Here is a 16652-nt window from a genome sequence, read left to right on the forward strand (position 1 = left end):
CTGAATTAAAAAAAAAAATCTTCCTATAACAAAGGAAGGGCTCATTTCTCATCTGAAGGAGGAAAACGTATAAATATAGGCAGTGTCCCTTATGAGAGACTGACACCAGCAGCACCTGAAGCTTTGTCCAGATGCTTGTAACCCCTACTTTAGTTCGGGGTTGGTGGTGCAACAAATCTTCTAAATTTATCACAGTTCCTGACCATATTCCACTGGAAGCACTGCCTGAACTTGTGCAAGAAATGAGTTCAAAAGCTGTTTGTTGCCTTCTCTCCCCCACCCCGAAAACAAAATGCCTGCTTAACTACAGTTTGGCGCTCTCCTCAAACAAGTACTTACGTAGCCAAGTGACTCCTTAGGTGCTCATACACGTGCAAGTTATTACACTGTTTAGCGAAATGAAGGGCATTGCTCTGATGCTTTGATGAAATGTTGCAGTCTGCTCCGTTTTCAATCATAAGACGGACAATATCGTAATTTCCTCTCTTACAAGCCTACATGCAAAAGTTAAGGAAGCAAACTGGTAAATACAAAAAGGCATTCAAATATTTGCTGGATATGAACATATTGGAGTAGAAACTACCATGAAAAGGAGTCCAAAGTGACTCTTGTGAGATGCTTAACCACCATGGAGACAACAGTGGCCTGAGCAGCAGAAACAGCCATGCCTCCACACCTTCAATCCTTTTTCCCATTCCTCAAGAATGGTTTTCTCATGTACTTTTCTAAGAGAGCCTGGGGAATGGGCTAGCACTGGACATAGGAGGATGCCGCTCTGATCTTTCCCATGCATGCCCTTGTCCTAGCAAAGAAAAACCTAGCCTTGCTGACTTCTGGGGGAGGAAAATGTCGAGCTGAGCTACTTCTCATAACGGGAGCAGGCTGGAACTTCTGTTCGGGGTAGTGGAAGGCAAATAAATGCCCACTGCCTATTTTTCTCAGTCAGAGATTAGTCCAAGATATGCACAGGAAACTTTGAGGAGATTTACCTTGGCTAAAAGGGAGTCCCGGGGGGGGGGGGGGGGCTCCTTTGAGGGGTCTCCGGGAAGAGTTGCATTTTCATCATCTGCAGAAGTTTTCAGAGTCATTTATTTGACATAAGCTCGACAGAATCCTAACCTTCTTGGACATTGCTAAATATCTAAAGCTACACAAGACCGGTGAGAACTTGGATAAGTGGAAGAGAAGGTACAGATCTTTCACTCCGGGACTATTTACTGTTTAATGGAGTAAATTTCAAAAGTGGGAAATGAAAATTTAAAAAGTTTGGAAGAAGAAGGGAAGAAAAGGTGAAATTTGGACTTTGTAAATATAAAGGACAGTGCTAAAAAGTGGAAAGGAATTTATTGTTTGGTCTACTTGCGGTTTTGAAAAAAGACCACCATCGTCACAGACCTGCAGCATATTCAAGCAATACAGGAAGTACGTCAAGTATCGTGAGATCTCCTTACCAGTGTGAATGAGACTTCGTGGCAAGTAAAGCAGGAAGTACCGGATGGAAAACCTACTTTAGGAATATAACACCACTGAGAAATAGCAGCGGCCATTGCTTGGAGGTCAAAATTAAAATAAAGTTTTTAAAGTGTTCGGGACATTAAAAATTGTTGGAATTAATTGAGAAGAGGACAAGAAGATAAGTACTATTGGACATATTATTTCTGTGGACTTTAGACGTTTTTAAAAGGGGGAAAAATGTAAGGAGCAGAAAAAAGTTGCGACCACCATTTTGAAAGATTTAAAAAAATTAAAAATAAATATCTTGGTTGTGGGAGCTCTGAGGACGGCGAAATTAGGCTTGTTATAAAGCGCAAGTCCTATTCTTTTGAATCTGATAGTTGAATTTGAAATTGGTGAGGTCCAAATTTTCGCTGTTTTTTAAATGTCAGAACACAAGCAACCCCGTACAAGGGCTACTTCATTGGAAAAAATGCAGGACCAATTAGAAGCAATGGAGGACAGAATGATGAGAGGTATGAGAGAGATGATAAATGAATCTAAAAAGAAATTATTGAAAAGATTAAAAAAGATATGGAAGATCTCAGAAAGGAAACAGAGGAAGCATCTAAGAAAGTGCAGGACGTAGAAGGTAGAATGAAAATATATGATTCCACCTGGTTGAAAATGCAAGAAAAAGTGACAATCCATGACTGAAAATTGATGGAGACTCAGATACGTCTGAGAGAATTACCTGAAAAGGAAGATGGTGACCTAAAAGAATATATAATAAAAATAATTGCAGAATTTTTAGAGGAAGATCCTGAAGGGACTAAAAATATGTATGACTATATGTATAGAGTGAACTCACTTTATGCCAAGAAAAATAATCTACCAAGAGATGTTGTTATAAGATATATGACAAAAGAAACGGTGGGAAAGATCATGAGTAAAAACTTTGAAAAGACATTGATAGTGGGAGGCAGCAGAGTAAGAATTATGAAGGAGTTGCCAAGGTAAGTGATAAATGATAGAAGAACATATAAAAAACTGACAGAAAAATTACGGGACAATGAAATGAAGTTTAGGCGGATAATACCTGAAGGTTTGAGTTTTGAACTTCAGGGGAAAAGAATCACAATCACAAATGAACAGGAACTGCGTAGTTTTTATGAAAAACAGAAAGAATCTGCACCATGATGGATTACAAATTATTGTCTTGGAATGTAAATGGACTAAATTCACCACAAAAAAGAAGGGCAACGTTTCATTGGATTAAAAAACAAAATTGTAATATAGGTTTGTCTACAAGAAGTGCATATTAAACAAAAGGATTACAAATTTTTATGGAATAAACAACTGGGGTTAGAATTTTTTTCATTGGCTGAACAGAAGAAAAGGGGAGTGATTTTTTATATTAAACAAAAATTGGAGCCAAAATTAGTGTTTAAAGACAAAGATGGAAGATTTGTAGCAGTAGAAATAATATTAAATGCAAAGAAAACGTTATTGGGATTGTATGCACCTAATGGTGAAAAGGATGCTTTTTAAAAAGACATTACACAACAATTTGATGAACTGACGTATGACCAAGTTTTGATAATGGGAGATTTTAATGGAACAATTAAGAACTCTCCGGATAGATCGGGGGGGGGGGGGGGAATAATAACAAAGAAGGAAAACTGCCAAAGTCTTTTTTTGAACTGGTTAAACAAGAAAATTTGGAGGATATATGGAGGAAATTTAACCCTGAGGTGCGGGATTATACCTTTTTTTCAGCAAGACATAAAACTTTTTCCAGAATTGACATGTTGTGGGGCACTAAAGATTTAGGTCTTATAACAAGGAAAATAAAGATTTTACCCAAAATTGGGGCTGATCATAGCCCAATAATGTGGATTACAAAATTATCCAAGAAGTTGAGAAGATGGAGATTGAATGAAGATTTACTACAGAATAAAGAAATAATGACATTTTTAGAAAATGAAACTAAAGCTTTCTTTCAAGTGAATGAAAAAGAGGATATAGATTTTCGGATGGTCTGGGATGCCTATAAAGCAGTAATGAGAGGACTATTGATTACTTTGAATAATAAAGATAAGAGAGCAAAAGAAAAAGTTGTTGGACATTCAGAATGAAATAAAGAAAAAAGAAGGGGAGTTGAAAAAAAGGCCAGGGAAAAAGAAAATTATAAGGGAAATTACAATATTACAAACGCAAATGAGACATTTGTTAAATAAAGAATTGGAATGGAATTTGAAAAGATTGCTGCATAAATTTTTTGAGGGTGCAAACAAACCTGGAAAATATTTGGCTTGGCAATTGAAGGAGAGAAAATAAAATTAATAAAATTGTGGTAGATGGAAGAGAGGTGGTTAACCAAGAGGAAATAAAAAGAGAATTTTTAAGTATTATGCCATGTTGTTTAAAGGTGTTAAAATAAATAAAGAAAAGATGGACGAGTATTTACAAAAGATAAAAATAGAATCCTTAATAGAAAATATGCGAAAAGTTTTGAATGATCCAATTGAAAAAAATGAAATTGAGGCTGCAATTAATGCAATGAAAATTGGAAAGGCACCTGGGTCAGATGGATATACAGCTAAATATATAGTATATATATATATAGGATATACAGCTGCCCTGAGCCTGCCTAGGCGGGGAGGGCGGGATACAAATAAAATGTAATAATAATAATAATAAATATTTTAAAACTTTTAAAGATGAGTTAATTGCATAAATTGATGAACATGGTAAGAATAAAAGGGAAAATACCAAACACATGAAAGGAAGCTGTTATTTCGTTGATACCAAAGGAAGATAGAGATGTCACGAATGTAAAAAATTATAGACCAATTTCGTTATTAAATAATGACTATAAAATATATACAAGAATCTTGGCAGAATGGTTTAAACAACATTTGATAAATTTTATAAAGGAGGATCAAGCAGCGTTTCTTCCCAAAAGGCAAATAAGAGACAATATTAGAACTGTTGTAAATATTGTAGAATATTATGAAAGACATCCAGAAAAGGAAGTAGCATTATGCTTTGCGGATGCAGAGAAAGCGTTTGACAATTTAAACTGGGACTTTATGTTTGCAGTAATGGAGAAGATGGAATTGGGAGAAAGCTTTATTAGAATGATAAAAGCAATATATACTGAACAACGTGCAAGGCTATGTATAAATGCAGACCTTACAGAAGATATGATAATTAGCAAAGGCACAAGACAAGGTTGTCCACTTTCCCCATTGTTGTTTATAATGACTCTTGAAATATTACTGATGCAGATTCAAGAAGACAAAGAAATAGAAGGATTAAAAATAAAAGGATTTACTTACAAATATAGATCATTTGCAGATGACATAATGTTTATAAATGAAAACCCCATAGAAGTTACACCTAGCTAAAATACAAGAATATGGAGAGTTGGCGGGACTTTGTATTAATAAAGAAAAATCAAAATTTCTATGCAAAAATATGCAATTAAATAAGCAACAAGAATTACAGAGACTAACGGGTTATGAAGTTACCTCCAAAGTAAAATATTTGGGTGTGGAGATAACGATGAAGAATATTGATTTATTTAAAAATAATTATGAGAAGCTATGGCATAAAATGAAGATATGTTAAAATGGAACAAACTTAATTTGTCATTGCTGGGTAGAATTGCTGCAATTAAAATGAATATTCTACCAAGAATAATGTATTTGTTTCAAACTATCCCCATTGTGAAAGAAAGTAAACAATTTGATAAATGGTGAAGGAAAATTTCAGAATTTGTGGGGGCTGGGAAGAAACCAAGGATTAAAATGAAAGTTTTGACAGATGCAAAAGAGAGGTGGATTTCAACTACCAAATTTAAAATTATATCAAGAAGCAGTTTGTTTGGTGTGGATAAAAGAATGGATAACACTGTTAAACAAAAAACTCTTAGTGTTGGAAGGTCACGGAAACAAATTTGGCTGGCACGCGTATTTGTATTATGGAAAAAAGATGGACGGTTTCTTCTCTCACCATTATATAAGAAATAACTTGTTAAATACATAGATGAAGTACAAGAAATATGGGGATGAGAGGAAACCGTTATGGATAGTGCCGGCGGAAGTAATTAAAATAGCGGCTGAAATAGGTGAAGAAAAGTGGTTGTCATATAATCAATTATTAAAAATACAGAGTGGCAAAGTAGAATTGAAAACTGCTGAAGAGTTGAACAATAAATATGATTGGTTTCAAATGCAACAAATTAAGAGCTTGGTGGATAATGATATTAAAACTGAAGGGATAAGAAAAGAACAAACGGAAATGGAAATAGTTCTGCTTGGAGATAATGAAAAATTAATTTCAAAAATATATAAATTACTGTTAAAATGGTCTACGGAAGATGAAGTAGTGAAATCTCAAATTATTAAGTGGGCAATTAATGTAAATAAAGAAATACAGATGGAAACTTGGGAACACTTGTGAAAAAATTCTATGAAGCTTTCGATGTGTCATAGTATTAAAGAGAACTGTTTTAAAGTGATATACAGATGGTACACGACTCCTAAAAAATTGGCGAAGATGAATAACAAGATGCCAGTTAGATGTTGGAAATGTAAAAAGCATGAAGGTTCTTTCTACCATATGTGGTGGACTTGTGAAAGGGCGAAAAAAGTATTGGCAGATGATTCAACAAGAAATTACTAAGATCTTGGGATATGAATTTACGAAAGGTGCAGAGACTTTTCTGTTGGGATTACAAATGGAAAATTAAGATATCAAAATGGGCATTTGAGAAAGAACTTGGCTGAAGTTTTCAGTTGACTTACGAGGAAGCTGCAGGAGCAGCGGAACGCAATCAAATCCGGGGTTTGCATGAAGGCTAGAATTTGTCCTTCAGAAGTCAACAAACAACGGAGGGACTCCTGAGGAACATTATTTTTGAGTCTGTGTACTCATTTTGGAAAACTCAGTGACTGTGTGGGGTCCTCCTTGGTATATTGTTTTGAGACTGTTGTTTTCTATTTATACTGTATGAATGTATGCCCACTGTTGTAGGCTGTTCATTTCATTATAATAGAACTTTATATACACCAGTTTAGAGTGTTTGCTTGTGCACAATAGTTTGTATTGCTGTATTTTTGGAACCCAGTCCTTATGGGCAGATAACTATGGCCAAGCTGTTCAGGGAATAATCTATCCAGAAAACAAAAGAGAGAATTATGTAAACCACTATTAATCCTTGTTGGAAAGAAAGGTGGGGTATAAATGTATTTAAATAAAATCAGTACCAGGCTCAGAAGAAGCAAAAAGAGAAGTACTTGTCTTCTCCTGACCTGCTTCCTTGCTACCTTCCTTTCCTAGTCTGAGCCTGGCAAAACAAACATTAACTTCATGGATCAACAGAAGCAAAGAGAGGGCCAAGTTCAAATCTAATGAGTTCATTCATGATACACTTCTTTACACAAAGCAGTGTGTTATTCAACAATGAGATATGGGTTTTAGCAACAGATCCGAAGTCTTCCAGCACTACAGATAAGTTTGCATTTGAGATGTGATTCATGTAAAGGTGTTTTCAGAAGGAATGTTGTCTGAACAGACATGCTCAGATTAACTGCAGTCCTTTGGGCTTACAAGTCACATAAGCAACAGAATGACACATACCTTCATTAAAGCAGTTTCCCCACTATTCTGCTGCAAATTCACACATGCCCCAGCTTCCAAAAGGATGGCAACTGTTGTTAGGTAGTTCTACAAGAACACAAACAATGATGTTAAAATATAAATATTCTAAAATATGCACAGAATACAGAAAGCTAGATAAACATTGAATTGTATCAAAGTAATGTGCCATCTCAATCAATTCCTGATACTCTTATACTCAGGGCTTTTTTTTTTGAGCAGGAATGCACAGGAACGTAGTTCCGGCTGGCTTGGCATCAGAAATGTGGCTTAATAAGCAAATTAATTCCCACTGGGCTTTTTCTACAGAAAAGCCCTATATGAAACAATGGTAACATCAGAGGGTGTGGCCTACTATATAAATGAGTTCCTGCTGGCTTTTTTTTAAAGAAAAAAGCTCTGCTTATACTAATACTGCATTGCTGCCCCTTGGAGTAATAAGATCTGCATTAAAATAGGTCAGGTGCATTCCACATCTTTAACTCCACATTCAAGAAAAGCAGCCTATTAACACTAATGAATCTGACATGAAATAGACTGCTGGTCCTCTCTCATAAAGCGCTGCAATGACAATGCTGAAAATAACAAGCTATCAACATTAGCGCTTTTTCCTCAGTTAGATGTCAAAATCAGGCCCTTGTAAGCACCGTGTTCCATAAGGCATCAGAAATTCAGATTATTCAGGCTTCCATAATCTATTACGACAAGTAAAATTGTGAAGATTCGGAAGCTTCACAATCCAAGCAGCTAACCAGACTGCCAGCTGCCACTTTATTTAACACCTTCTTCCAAGCAAGCCGGGAGAAAAAGTTCCAACAGAAGTTCTGGAGGAAGAAAAGGCAGAAAAGCAACCAACCTTTTCTGCAGCATGAATCAGTGCAGTCGTTCCATTTTTCTGCCTACAGTTCACTTTAGCTCCTTTCCGGATGAGAAGTCGAAGGATGTCATCATGACCTCCTGCAGCAGCGAGCATCACAAGAGTCATTCCACTAGAATCCTGCAACAGTGGTCCATTAATGTTTGGTTTCCAAGGTCAAAAATGTTCCTGTATTACAGCTATGATTGTTATGGTACAGAAGAGGTACAACCTAGATGCTGAGGGGTCATTCATGAAGCCATATAGCCAGACTTAACTTTTTTTTTTAGGCAGTCATTGTGGTTAAGGAATTTTTCCATTCTTCAAGAAAATATTTCATGTACAGCGTGGAAGTGCTCATCTTATGTTGTTTATGACCCGCCTTACCCAGAAGGTTCATACTGGCTAGCAACCTTTTAAAAAAAAAAATTCAGAGAGGTGGCTGAATACAGCCTGCCCCTGTCTTCTCAACTGGGTATTTCAAGGAAGTCTCCCATCCAAGCACCAAGTATAATTCACCCTGCTTAGCTTCCAAGATCTGACAAGATCAGGCTTGCCTGAGCTATCCAACTCTTAACATTTTTCACACAGGTCATGTGCATGACTAGCTGTGGAAAAAATAGAGGCCAGCCCAAGTTTGTACTCCTGCTTCTGTTAGCACAGATAAAGAAAAAAATTCCCATCTTCAGTCAATGAATAAACCACAATGTGGTTCAAAGATGTCACGGAGACAAGTAATCCATCATGGAAGCAAATACTAATCCTATAGCAATGTCAATGGGGATAAGTGATGATCTCACTCCAAAGGGTTAAACAATAATTCTAGTTCACTTCCACAGCACAGATCCAATGGGGATATTACATGCCACATTCAATTTAACAGGACAGAAGAATGATGTAGTCAGCCAGCGGTTTGTACATTATTTCATTTACTGGCTCAAATTTCTAAATCCCTGCTGTATTTTTACCCAAAGTACACTATGTTTATTTTCATACACACAAAAAATTAGTTACCTCCTGATCGAGATTATATTCTTCACTGGAATTAAGTGCCATCTTTACTGTAGCATAATGTCCATTTTTAACAGCATCACGCAGCTGAGCTAAAAGAGAGCAAGTTTGACAGAAATAAGCCAGTTGCAAATGCAGCCGAATGAAGCTGCTCCATCTCTGTAACATTTACTCACTGGAGGATACTGCTTCCACTGGCAAATGGTTCTCATCTTCTCCATCAAGGTGCTTCTGAAAATCTTCTAGTGTCAGCCACTCCAGTTGCATGTCCATCCCCAAATTCACAGTCTGCTGCTTTGTCTCTACCAAGTTGGAATTTTCAGGAGGAAAAGAAGGGGAGGAAGACCCTTATCAGTTTTTTCATCAATAAGTCACCATCTTTTGCTGATGTTGGGATGAATAGAAAACTGCACGCAGGGAGTTCTGTTCTGCCAAACAAAATAACTGCTATATAACAGTGGTGGTACCTTTTAAACCAGATTTCCACCCCCTCAGTATGGATAATTAATCGTGTGCATAATTTCACAGCAAACAGGGTTTTTTAGCCAACTCTTTTTTTTTTTTTGCCATAGCTTTTTATTTGGGCTGAAACTCCTACCAGCTGCAAACCTACTACTGCTTCTCCCTGTGCCTCAACATGCTCAGAAGATGCTCTAAAACAGCGTTGTGAAACACATGGGTGCAGAAGCGCCTCTGGCTCATACAAGATGCCCTTGGAACCCCATTTTTGGAACTGAAGCCATTTTCACATAGCCTGATGGACTCCCTAGAATATTCAGCAGCATCACTTAAATTTTGGGCTTTAGAAGTTCTGCCGGTTCAAGATTAAAAAAGGCTTCTGAGTGATTAGTCTAACCACCCCTAGAAATGCAGATGCAGGAAGGCTAACACATGCCATTCCTGATAAAAATGGGCTGCAGGACTGTACAGCGCTGTTATGGGTCTGGGGATAGAAAGAGATAAAAAGAGTGAGCGGGGGGGGGGGGGGGAGTATATTGTACTGAGTGCTTGGGATTCAAGTATGTAGGAATTCTTAAAGGTACTAGTCTTAAGTATTCTAAATTCCTAGCTGCATCTAGCACTTACTCCCAGCAACGATGTCAATTACCTGAACAATCCTCAATGGCATCACGGTCACCCTCTGCAGCAATGTAAGCCCAGGTATCTGTCTCATCTCTTGTGCTCCTACTGTCCTTATACCTATCTCTTGATTTCAGTTCCTCTGTAGATCGATAGTCCTGCACAGATTCTTCCTTCTTTCGATTCTCCAAGTATTCGTTTTTTTCTTCTGAAGAGATGCTAAACACATCAAATGCACTTTTTATCTCCTTCAAACCTAGAATGGAGAATTATTACAATTACTATGGATGGCATAAAGCACAGTCTATAACAATTGCTGGAGAAAGACTTCCTGAACACCCACAATGGAATTTAATTTTTTAAGGAGGAAGCTACACTGGAGAAGGTGGTCATGGGATCACTCCTAAAGAAGGCTGCTGAGATTGAGATTTCCCTAAAATCATCCATTTATGGCATATTGCAGTATGGCCCAATTTATTCAGTAGCCAAATGGTGCAAGTGTTGCTATAAGAAGAATGAATGTGAAGAAAGTAAAACACTGCCAAATACCAAAAATAATCTTTGCTAGACCAGCACTTCCCTAAGATATTAGCACTAAATATGTTAGGACATATTATACCTGAGTTTAAATATGTTTGAGGTATACACCATATCTCTAGAAACAAACACTACATCCTGTATTACAGCAGTGGGAGGCAGATTAAGGTTCTAGAAATGTTACATGGTTCATGCAGATGCCTTAAGAGTTGCACACTTACTTTTGATTCCCTTCTGCTCTTTCCTGCTCTTTTCTTCCTTTTCAGAGTCATGTCTCTTTTGAGGTTTGTCTTTCACTTCACTTTTTTTGGATTCTTTGTCCTGGAAATGAAAGCTAAATATAAAAACAGTATTCTTTTCCCACCCTGACCTGGATAGCCCAGGCTAGGCTGATTGGAAGCTAAGCACACTCAGCCCTGGTCAATATTTGGATGGGGGACCATCAAGGAATACCAGGGTCATTACACAGAAGCAGACAATTGAAAGCCACCTCTGAATCCCTTAAAAACCCTACAGGTATGCTTCTGAACTCCACCCCCCCCCCGAAGGACAGGTTTCAGAATGGTGCATAACACAATATCACATAATAAAAAACAGATTGAAATCCATAAAGCAGCCACAGCATAAAGACGGTGCCAAAAATTCTAATGCTGCCACTGCCTCATGGGAAGGCAGGGGGGTGGGAGTGCCAGGAAGATGGAACCATCACTGCCTTCAACCAAACACCTGGCTGAACATGCCTTACAGACTGTGTAGAACTGCATCACATTATTCAGCAAAAAGTTCCACCAGGTTGGAGCTAAGGCAAAAACCCCCCTGGCTCTGGTTGAGGATAGCCGGGTATCGCTCAAGCTGGGGACCACCAATAGATTTTGGTCTGTTGAGCGCAATGCCCTCCTGGGGGTATACCAGAAGAGGCAGTGCTGAAGATACGTAGGTCTTGGATCATTCAGGGTCTTAAAGGTCAGCACCAGAACCTGTGACTTGATGACACCCCTTCCAAATCCCACCTCACCCTTTTTGGGGTGAGGTTTGAGAAAAGAACATTTCCTGGCACCATATTTATTTTCTGCACAGACTTGTGCCAAAAGCACTATTCTTAAACAGTTATGTTGAAACAACTTCCAAACTTCAGCACTATTGTACTTATTCTTATGTTAACAGTTTGGATGCAAATTTGCAGATAGTCTACGAACCAATACAAATGTAGCCCACCTGTTCCAAACTGAAGCAGACAGCTAATGAAAGAATACACATAAAATCACAACTTCAAAGATTTGGGCCAAGATTCAAAGCTACTTTAAAGTACACAGAAGGATTTGGACATGACTGAGGAATAGAAAATAGCTATGTTTTGACTTCTAGAAGGCAATCAGTTGCTTTAGTTAAAATATTTATATCCCTCCTTTCTTTCCGCCAGATGGCTCAAGACAGATCACAGAATATACAAGGCAACAATTAAAATTGCCTGTAAATTTTTTTTTAAATGTTGGAACTTAACCCTAGTACATTTTATAAAAATCTTGGCTCACATACCAACCTGTATCAATACATCCTCCTAAATAACACAGCTATCCATCTTTTCTAGAGATCTTGATTGCTTAACGTACCTCCCAGATGCTAGCCAGACACTCTAACCACTACACTATAAAAAAAAATCAGAAATCTTGGGGAGCACTGGAAAAAACAAACCTCCTGTGAATTACAAAGGTAGACTAGGCAGGCAAACAATACATTGGACAAAGCAAGTTTATTAGTCACATTCTATAACAATAAACACAAGAACTTAAGAGAAGTCATGTTGGATCAGGCCAATGGCCCATTCAGTCCAACACTCTATCACAGCGGCCAAAATTAAAACCCCAAGTGCCGTCAGAAGGTTCACAAGTGGGTCTAGAAGCCCTTCCATTTTGCCTCACCCCAGGCACCAAGAATACAGAGCATCACTGCCCCGGACAGTTCGAGTAATATACTGTGCCTAATAGCCACAGATGGACCTCTGCTCCATATTTTTATCCAATCCCCTCTTGAAGCTGTCTATGCTTGTAGCCATATGTTAACCACCCTTTGGGTGAAGCAGTACTTCCTTTTACCCATTTTAACCTGACTGCTCAGCAATTTCATTGAATGCCCGTGAGTTCTTGTATTGTGAGAAAGGGAGAAAAGTACTTCTTTCTCTACTTTCTCCATCCCATGCATAATTTTGTAAACTTCTATCATGTCAACCCACAGTCGACGTTTCTCCAAGCTAAAGAGCCCCAAGCGTTTTAACCTTTCTTCATAGGGAAAGTGTTCCAAACCTTTAATCATTCTAGTTGCCCTTTTTTGCACTTTTTCCAGTGCTAGAATATCCTTTTTGAGGTGCGGTGACCAAAATTGTACACAGTATTCCAAATGAGACTGCACCATCGATTTATACCATTATGATACCAGCTGATTTATTTTCAATTCCCTTCCTAATAATTCCCAGCATGGTGTTGGCCGTTTTTACTGCAACCGCACACTGTCTTGACATTTTCAGTGAGTTATCTACCATGACCCCAAGATCATTCTCTTTGTCAGTCTCTGCCAGTTCACAACCCATCAACTTGTATTTCTAGCTGGGATTTTTGGCCCCAATGTGCATTACTTTGCACTTGGCCACATTGAACCTCATCTGCCACGTTGACACCCACTCACCCAGCCTCAACAGATCCCTTTGGCGTTCCTCACAATCCTCTCTGGTTCTTACCACCCTGAACAATTTAGTGTCATCCGCAAACTTGGCCACTTCACTGCTTACTCCCAACTCCAAATCATTAATGAACAAGTTAAAGAGCATGGGACCCAGTACTGAGCCCTGTGGCACCCCACTGCTTACCGTCCTCCACTGCGAAGACTGCCCATTTATACTCACTCTCTGCTTCCTATTAATTAGCCAGTTTTTGATCCACAAGAGGACCTGTCCTTTTACTCCATGACTCTCGAGCTTTCTAAGGAGACTTTGATGAGGAACTTTATCAAAAGCTTTCTGGAAGTCAAGGTAAACAACATCTATTGGGTCCCCTTTGTCCACATGTTTGTTCACCCCCTCAAAGAACTGTAATAGGTTAGTGAGGCAAGATCTTCCCTTACAGAACCCATGCTGAGACTTCCTCAATAACTTGTGTTCATCAATGTGCCTACTCATTCTGTCCTTGATAATGGTTTCTACCAACTTTCCCGGTATTGAAATCAGACTGACTGGCCTGTAGTTTCCCGGATCTCCTCTGGAACTCTTTTTAAATATGGGGGTGACATTTGCTACCTTCCAGTCCTCAGGAACGGAGGCAGATTTCAATGAAAGATTACATATTTTAGTCAGGAGATCCAGAAGTTCATCTTTGAGTTCTTTCAGAACTCTTGGATGTATGCCATCCGGACCTGGTGACTTATTAGTTTTTAATTCATCAGTCAGTTGTAGGACCTCCTCTCTTGTCACCTCAATCTGACTCAGGTCTTTAAACACCCCTTCCAAAATTAGTGGTTCTGGAGTGGGCAAAAAGTTCTCATCTTCCACAGTGAAGACGGAGGCAAAAAATGCATTCAGCTTCTCAGCCATTTCCCTATCTTCCTTCAGGAATCCTTTCACCCCTTGGTCATCCAAGGGCCCCACTGCCTCCCTGGCTGGTTTCCTGCTTCTAATATATTTGAAGAAATTTTTATTGTTGATCTTTATGTTTTTTGCAATATGCTCCTCATAGTCTCTTTTTGCCTGCCTGATCATAGTTTTGCATTTGATTTGCCACAGCCTGTGTTCCCTTTTATTAATCTCACTTGGACTAGCTTTCCACTGCTTAAAGGAGACCTTCTTACATTTTACAGCTTCCATTACTTTGTTTGTTAACCATGCAGGCCTTTTCTTATGTCTGTTTGTGCCTTTCCTAACTTGTGGTATATATTTTATCTGAGCTTCTAGGATTGTAGTTTTAAATAGCCTCCAAGCTTCCCCAAGGAGTTTGACTGTATTTACCTTTATTTTCAGTTTCCTCTTCACATGCCTCCTTATCTCAGAGAATCTGCCCCTTTTAAAGTTAAAAGTGGTTGTGCTGGTCTTTTGGGGCAACTTCTTGTTTATATAAATGGTGAAATCAATAATGTTATGGTCACTGCTCTCAAGTGGTGCAATCACTTTTACATCTCTCACCAAGTCTTGGGCATTACTTAGGACCAAATCCAGGATCCCCCCACCCCTGGTAGGTTCTGTGACCATCTGCTCCATAGCACAGTCATTGAGAGCGTCTAGAAACGCAAATCTCTTTCTCTCGACCAGAACACATATTGAACCAATCAATCTGCGGGTAGTTAAAATCACCTATTATGACACAGTTTTTACGTTTAGTCACTCTTTAATCCTTCCATCATATTATAATCGTCCTCTATCTTTTGGTTTGGTGGGCAATAACAAACTCCCATAGTTAAATTTCCTTTTGGGCCCTGTTTCGACCCAAAGCATTTCTAGAAGGGAATCTAATTCTTTGACCTCAGTCTTATTGGACTGTATACCCTCTCTGACATACAGAGCCACCCCACCTCCAACCCTTCCCTCCCTATCCTTCCAGGAATCGCTGTGTCCCACTGATTCTCCTTATTACAACAAGTTTCTGAAATTCCCACAATGTCTATGTTTTTTCCCAACACAAAACATTCCAACTTACCAATTTTACTTTGAACACTTCTAGCATTTATATACAAACATCTATAATTTCCCAGGCAATTTAGGCCCACAACCTTCCTCCTGCTGCCTTGAGACTTTGGCAGACAGTCTGTACTGTTTGTCACCATCTCAGTGGACAACTCTGATCCATTACCCGGTAGAAAAGTAACAATTAGCCCTTCATCTCTTTGAGATGAGTTCTTCCGAACCAGAGACATTTCAACTCCTGTCGGCTTTCCCCCAAGATTTAGTTTAAAAACTGCTCTGCCACCTTTTTGATTTTAAGCACCAACAGGCTGTTTCCACCTGGGGACAAGTGGAGACCGTCTCTTTTGTACAGCTCTCGCTTGTTCCAGAGAGTATCCCAGTGCCTAACAAACTTAAACCCTTCCTCCCTACACCATCGTTTCATTCACACATTGAGACTTCTAATTTGTGCCTGTCTCTCCAGGAACAGGTAGCACTTCTTAGAAGGCTACCTTGGAGGTCCTGGCCTTAAGTCTCCTGCCTAGCAGCCTAAATTTTTCCTCCAGGATCTCATGACTGCATTTCCCCACATCATTGGTGCCAAAATGCACCACGACCACTGGCTCCTCTCCAGCACTGTCTATCAGCCTATCTGCAACACGTGTCATGTCCGCTACCTTCACACCAGGCAGGCAAGTCACCATAAGGTCAGTATGCGGTTTTGCCACCCAGCTGTCTACTTGCCTAAAGATCGAATCACCAACTACCAAGACCCCCCCCTCCCTGCCCAGGGATGGTTCCTTGGCGTGAAAGGATACTCGCTCACCAACAGAAGAGGTGGTTCCTATTGAGGGCGCATTCCCCTTATCCTCAGCACGGTGCCCTGTTCCCTCTTGACTGTCATGCTCCTTGGCAGCAATGTGGCTGCCACGTTCAGTGTGGGGCTCATCTAATACATTCCCGAGAGTCTTTCAGTGCCTAACTGACTGTCTCTGCTTCTGCAGGTCAGTCACTTTGGCCTCAAAGGTATGAACTCGTTCCCTGAGGACCAGGAGCTCCTTGCATTGAGCACACACCCAAGACTTCTGTCCTGTGGCCAGATAGTCATACATGTGACACTCAGTGCAAAACACTGGAAAGCCGCCCCCCCCCCTGCTGGCATTCTACCTTCATGATAGCTTTTTTTTAAATATACTTTTAAATCCTGTTTTTTTTATGTGGCTCTCCTTCTGGAGGATCTACTTACCTTATTGGGAACACAAGGAAAATAGGGATCTGGGTTCCTGGTCCTTACACAGCCCCCAGGCTAAGAGCCACAGGCCAAGAGCCCTTTGGCTCGCACCTCTGGCAAAAGGTGCAGCTTAATAATGCAAAGAGGGTGGGGCCTCAGTCTGCCCTGGAACACAGCCACTCCTAATCAATCAG

The 16652-nt window shown here is 39.4% G+C and overlaps 1 protein-coding gene across 4 annotated transcripts in view; it reads right to left on the minus strand.

The window, feature by feature from the left end:
• The window catches only part of MPHOSPH8 (M-phase phosphoprotein 8), a 29843-nt gene that overhangs the window by 7841 nt on the left and 5350 nt on the right, over nt 1-16652 (minus strand). For all 4 annotated transcript variants that reach the window (XM_060234831.1, XM_060234829.1, XM_060234830.1 and 1 more), the window contains exons 4-10: nt 10807-10906; nt 10077-10304; nt 9145-9270; nt 8972-9060; nt 7958-8098; nt 7084-7170; nt 340-494 (exon numbers count right to left, since the gene is read on the minus strand). In XM_060234831.1, the coding sequence (XP_060090814.1) occupies nt 340-494; nt 7084-7170; nt 7958-8098; nt 8972-9060; nt 9145-9270; nt 10077-10304; nt 10807-10906 (926 nt within the window). The remainder of the gene's footprint in view (nt 1-339; nt 495-7083; nt 7171-7957; nt 8099-8971; nt 9061-9144; nt 9271-10076; nt 10305-10806; nt 10907-16652) is intronic.

This window comes from Heteronotia binoei, chromosome 3, assembly GCF_032191835.1.
Source record: "Heteronotia binoei isolate CCM8104 ecotype False Entrance Well chromosome 3, APGP_CSIRO_Hbin_v1, whole genome shotgun sequence".
Classification (NCBI taxonomy): domain Eukaryota; kingdom Metazoa; phylum Chordata; class Lepidosauria; order Squamata; family Gekkonidae; genus Heteronotia; species Heteronotia binoei.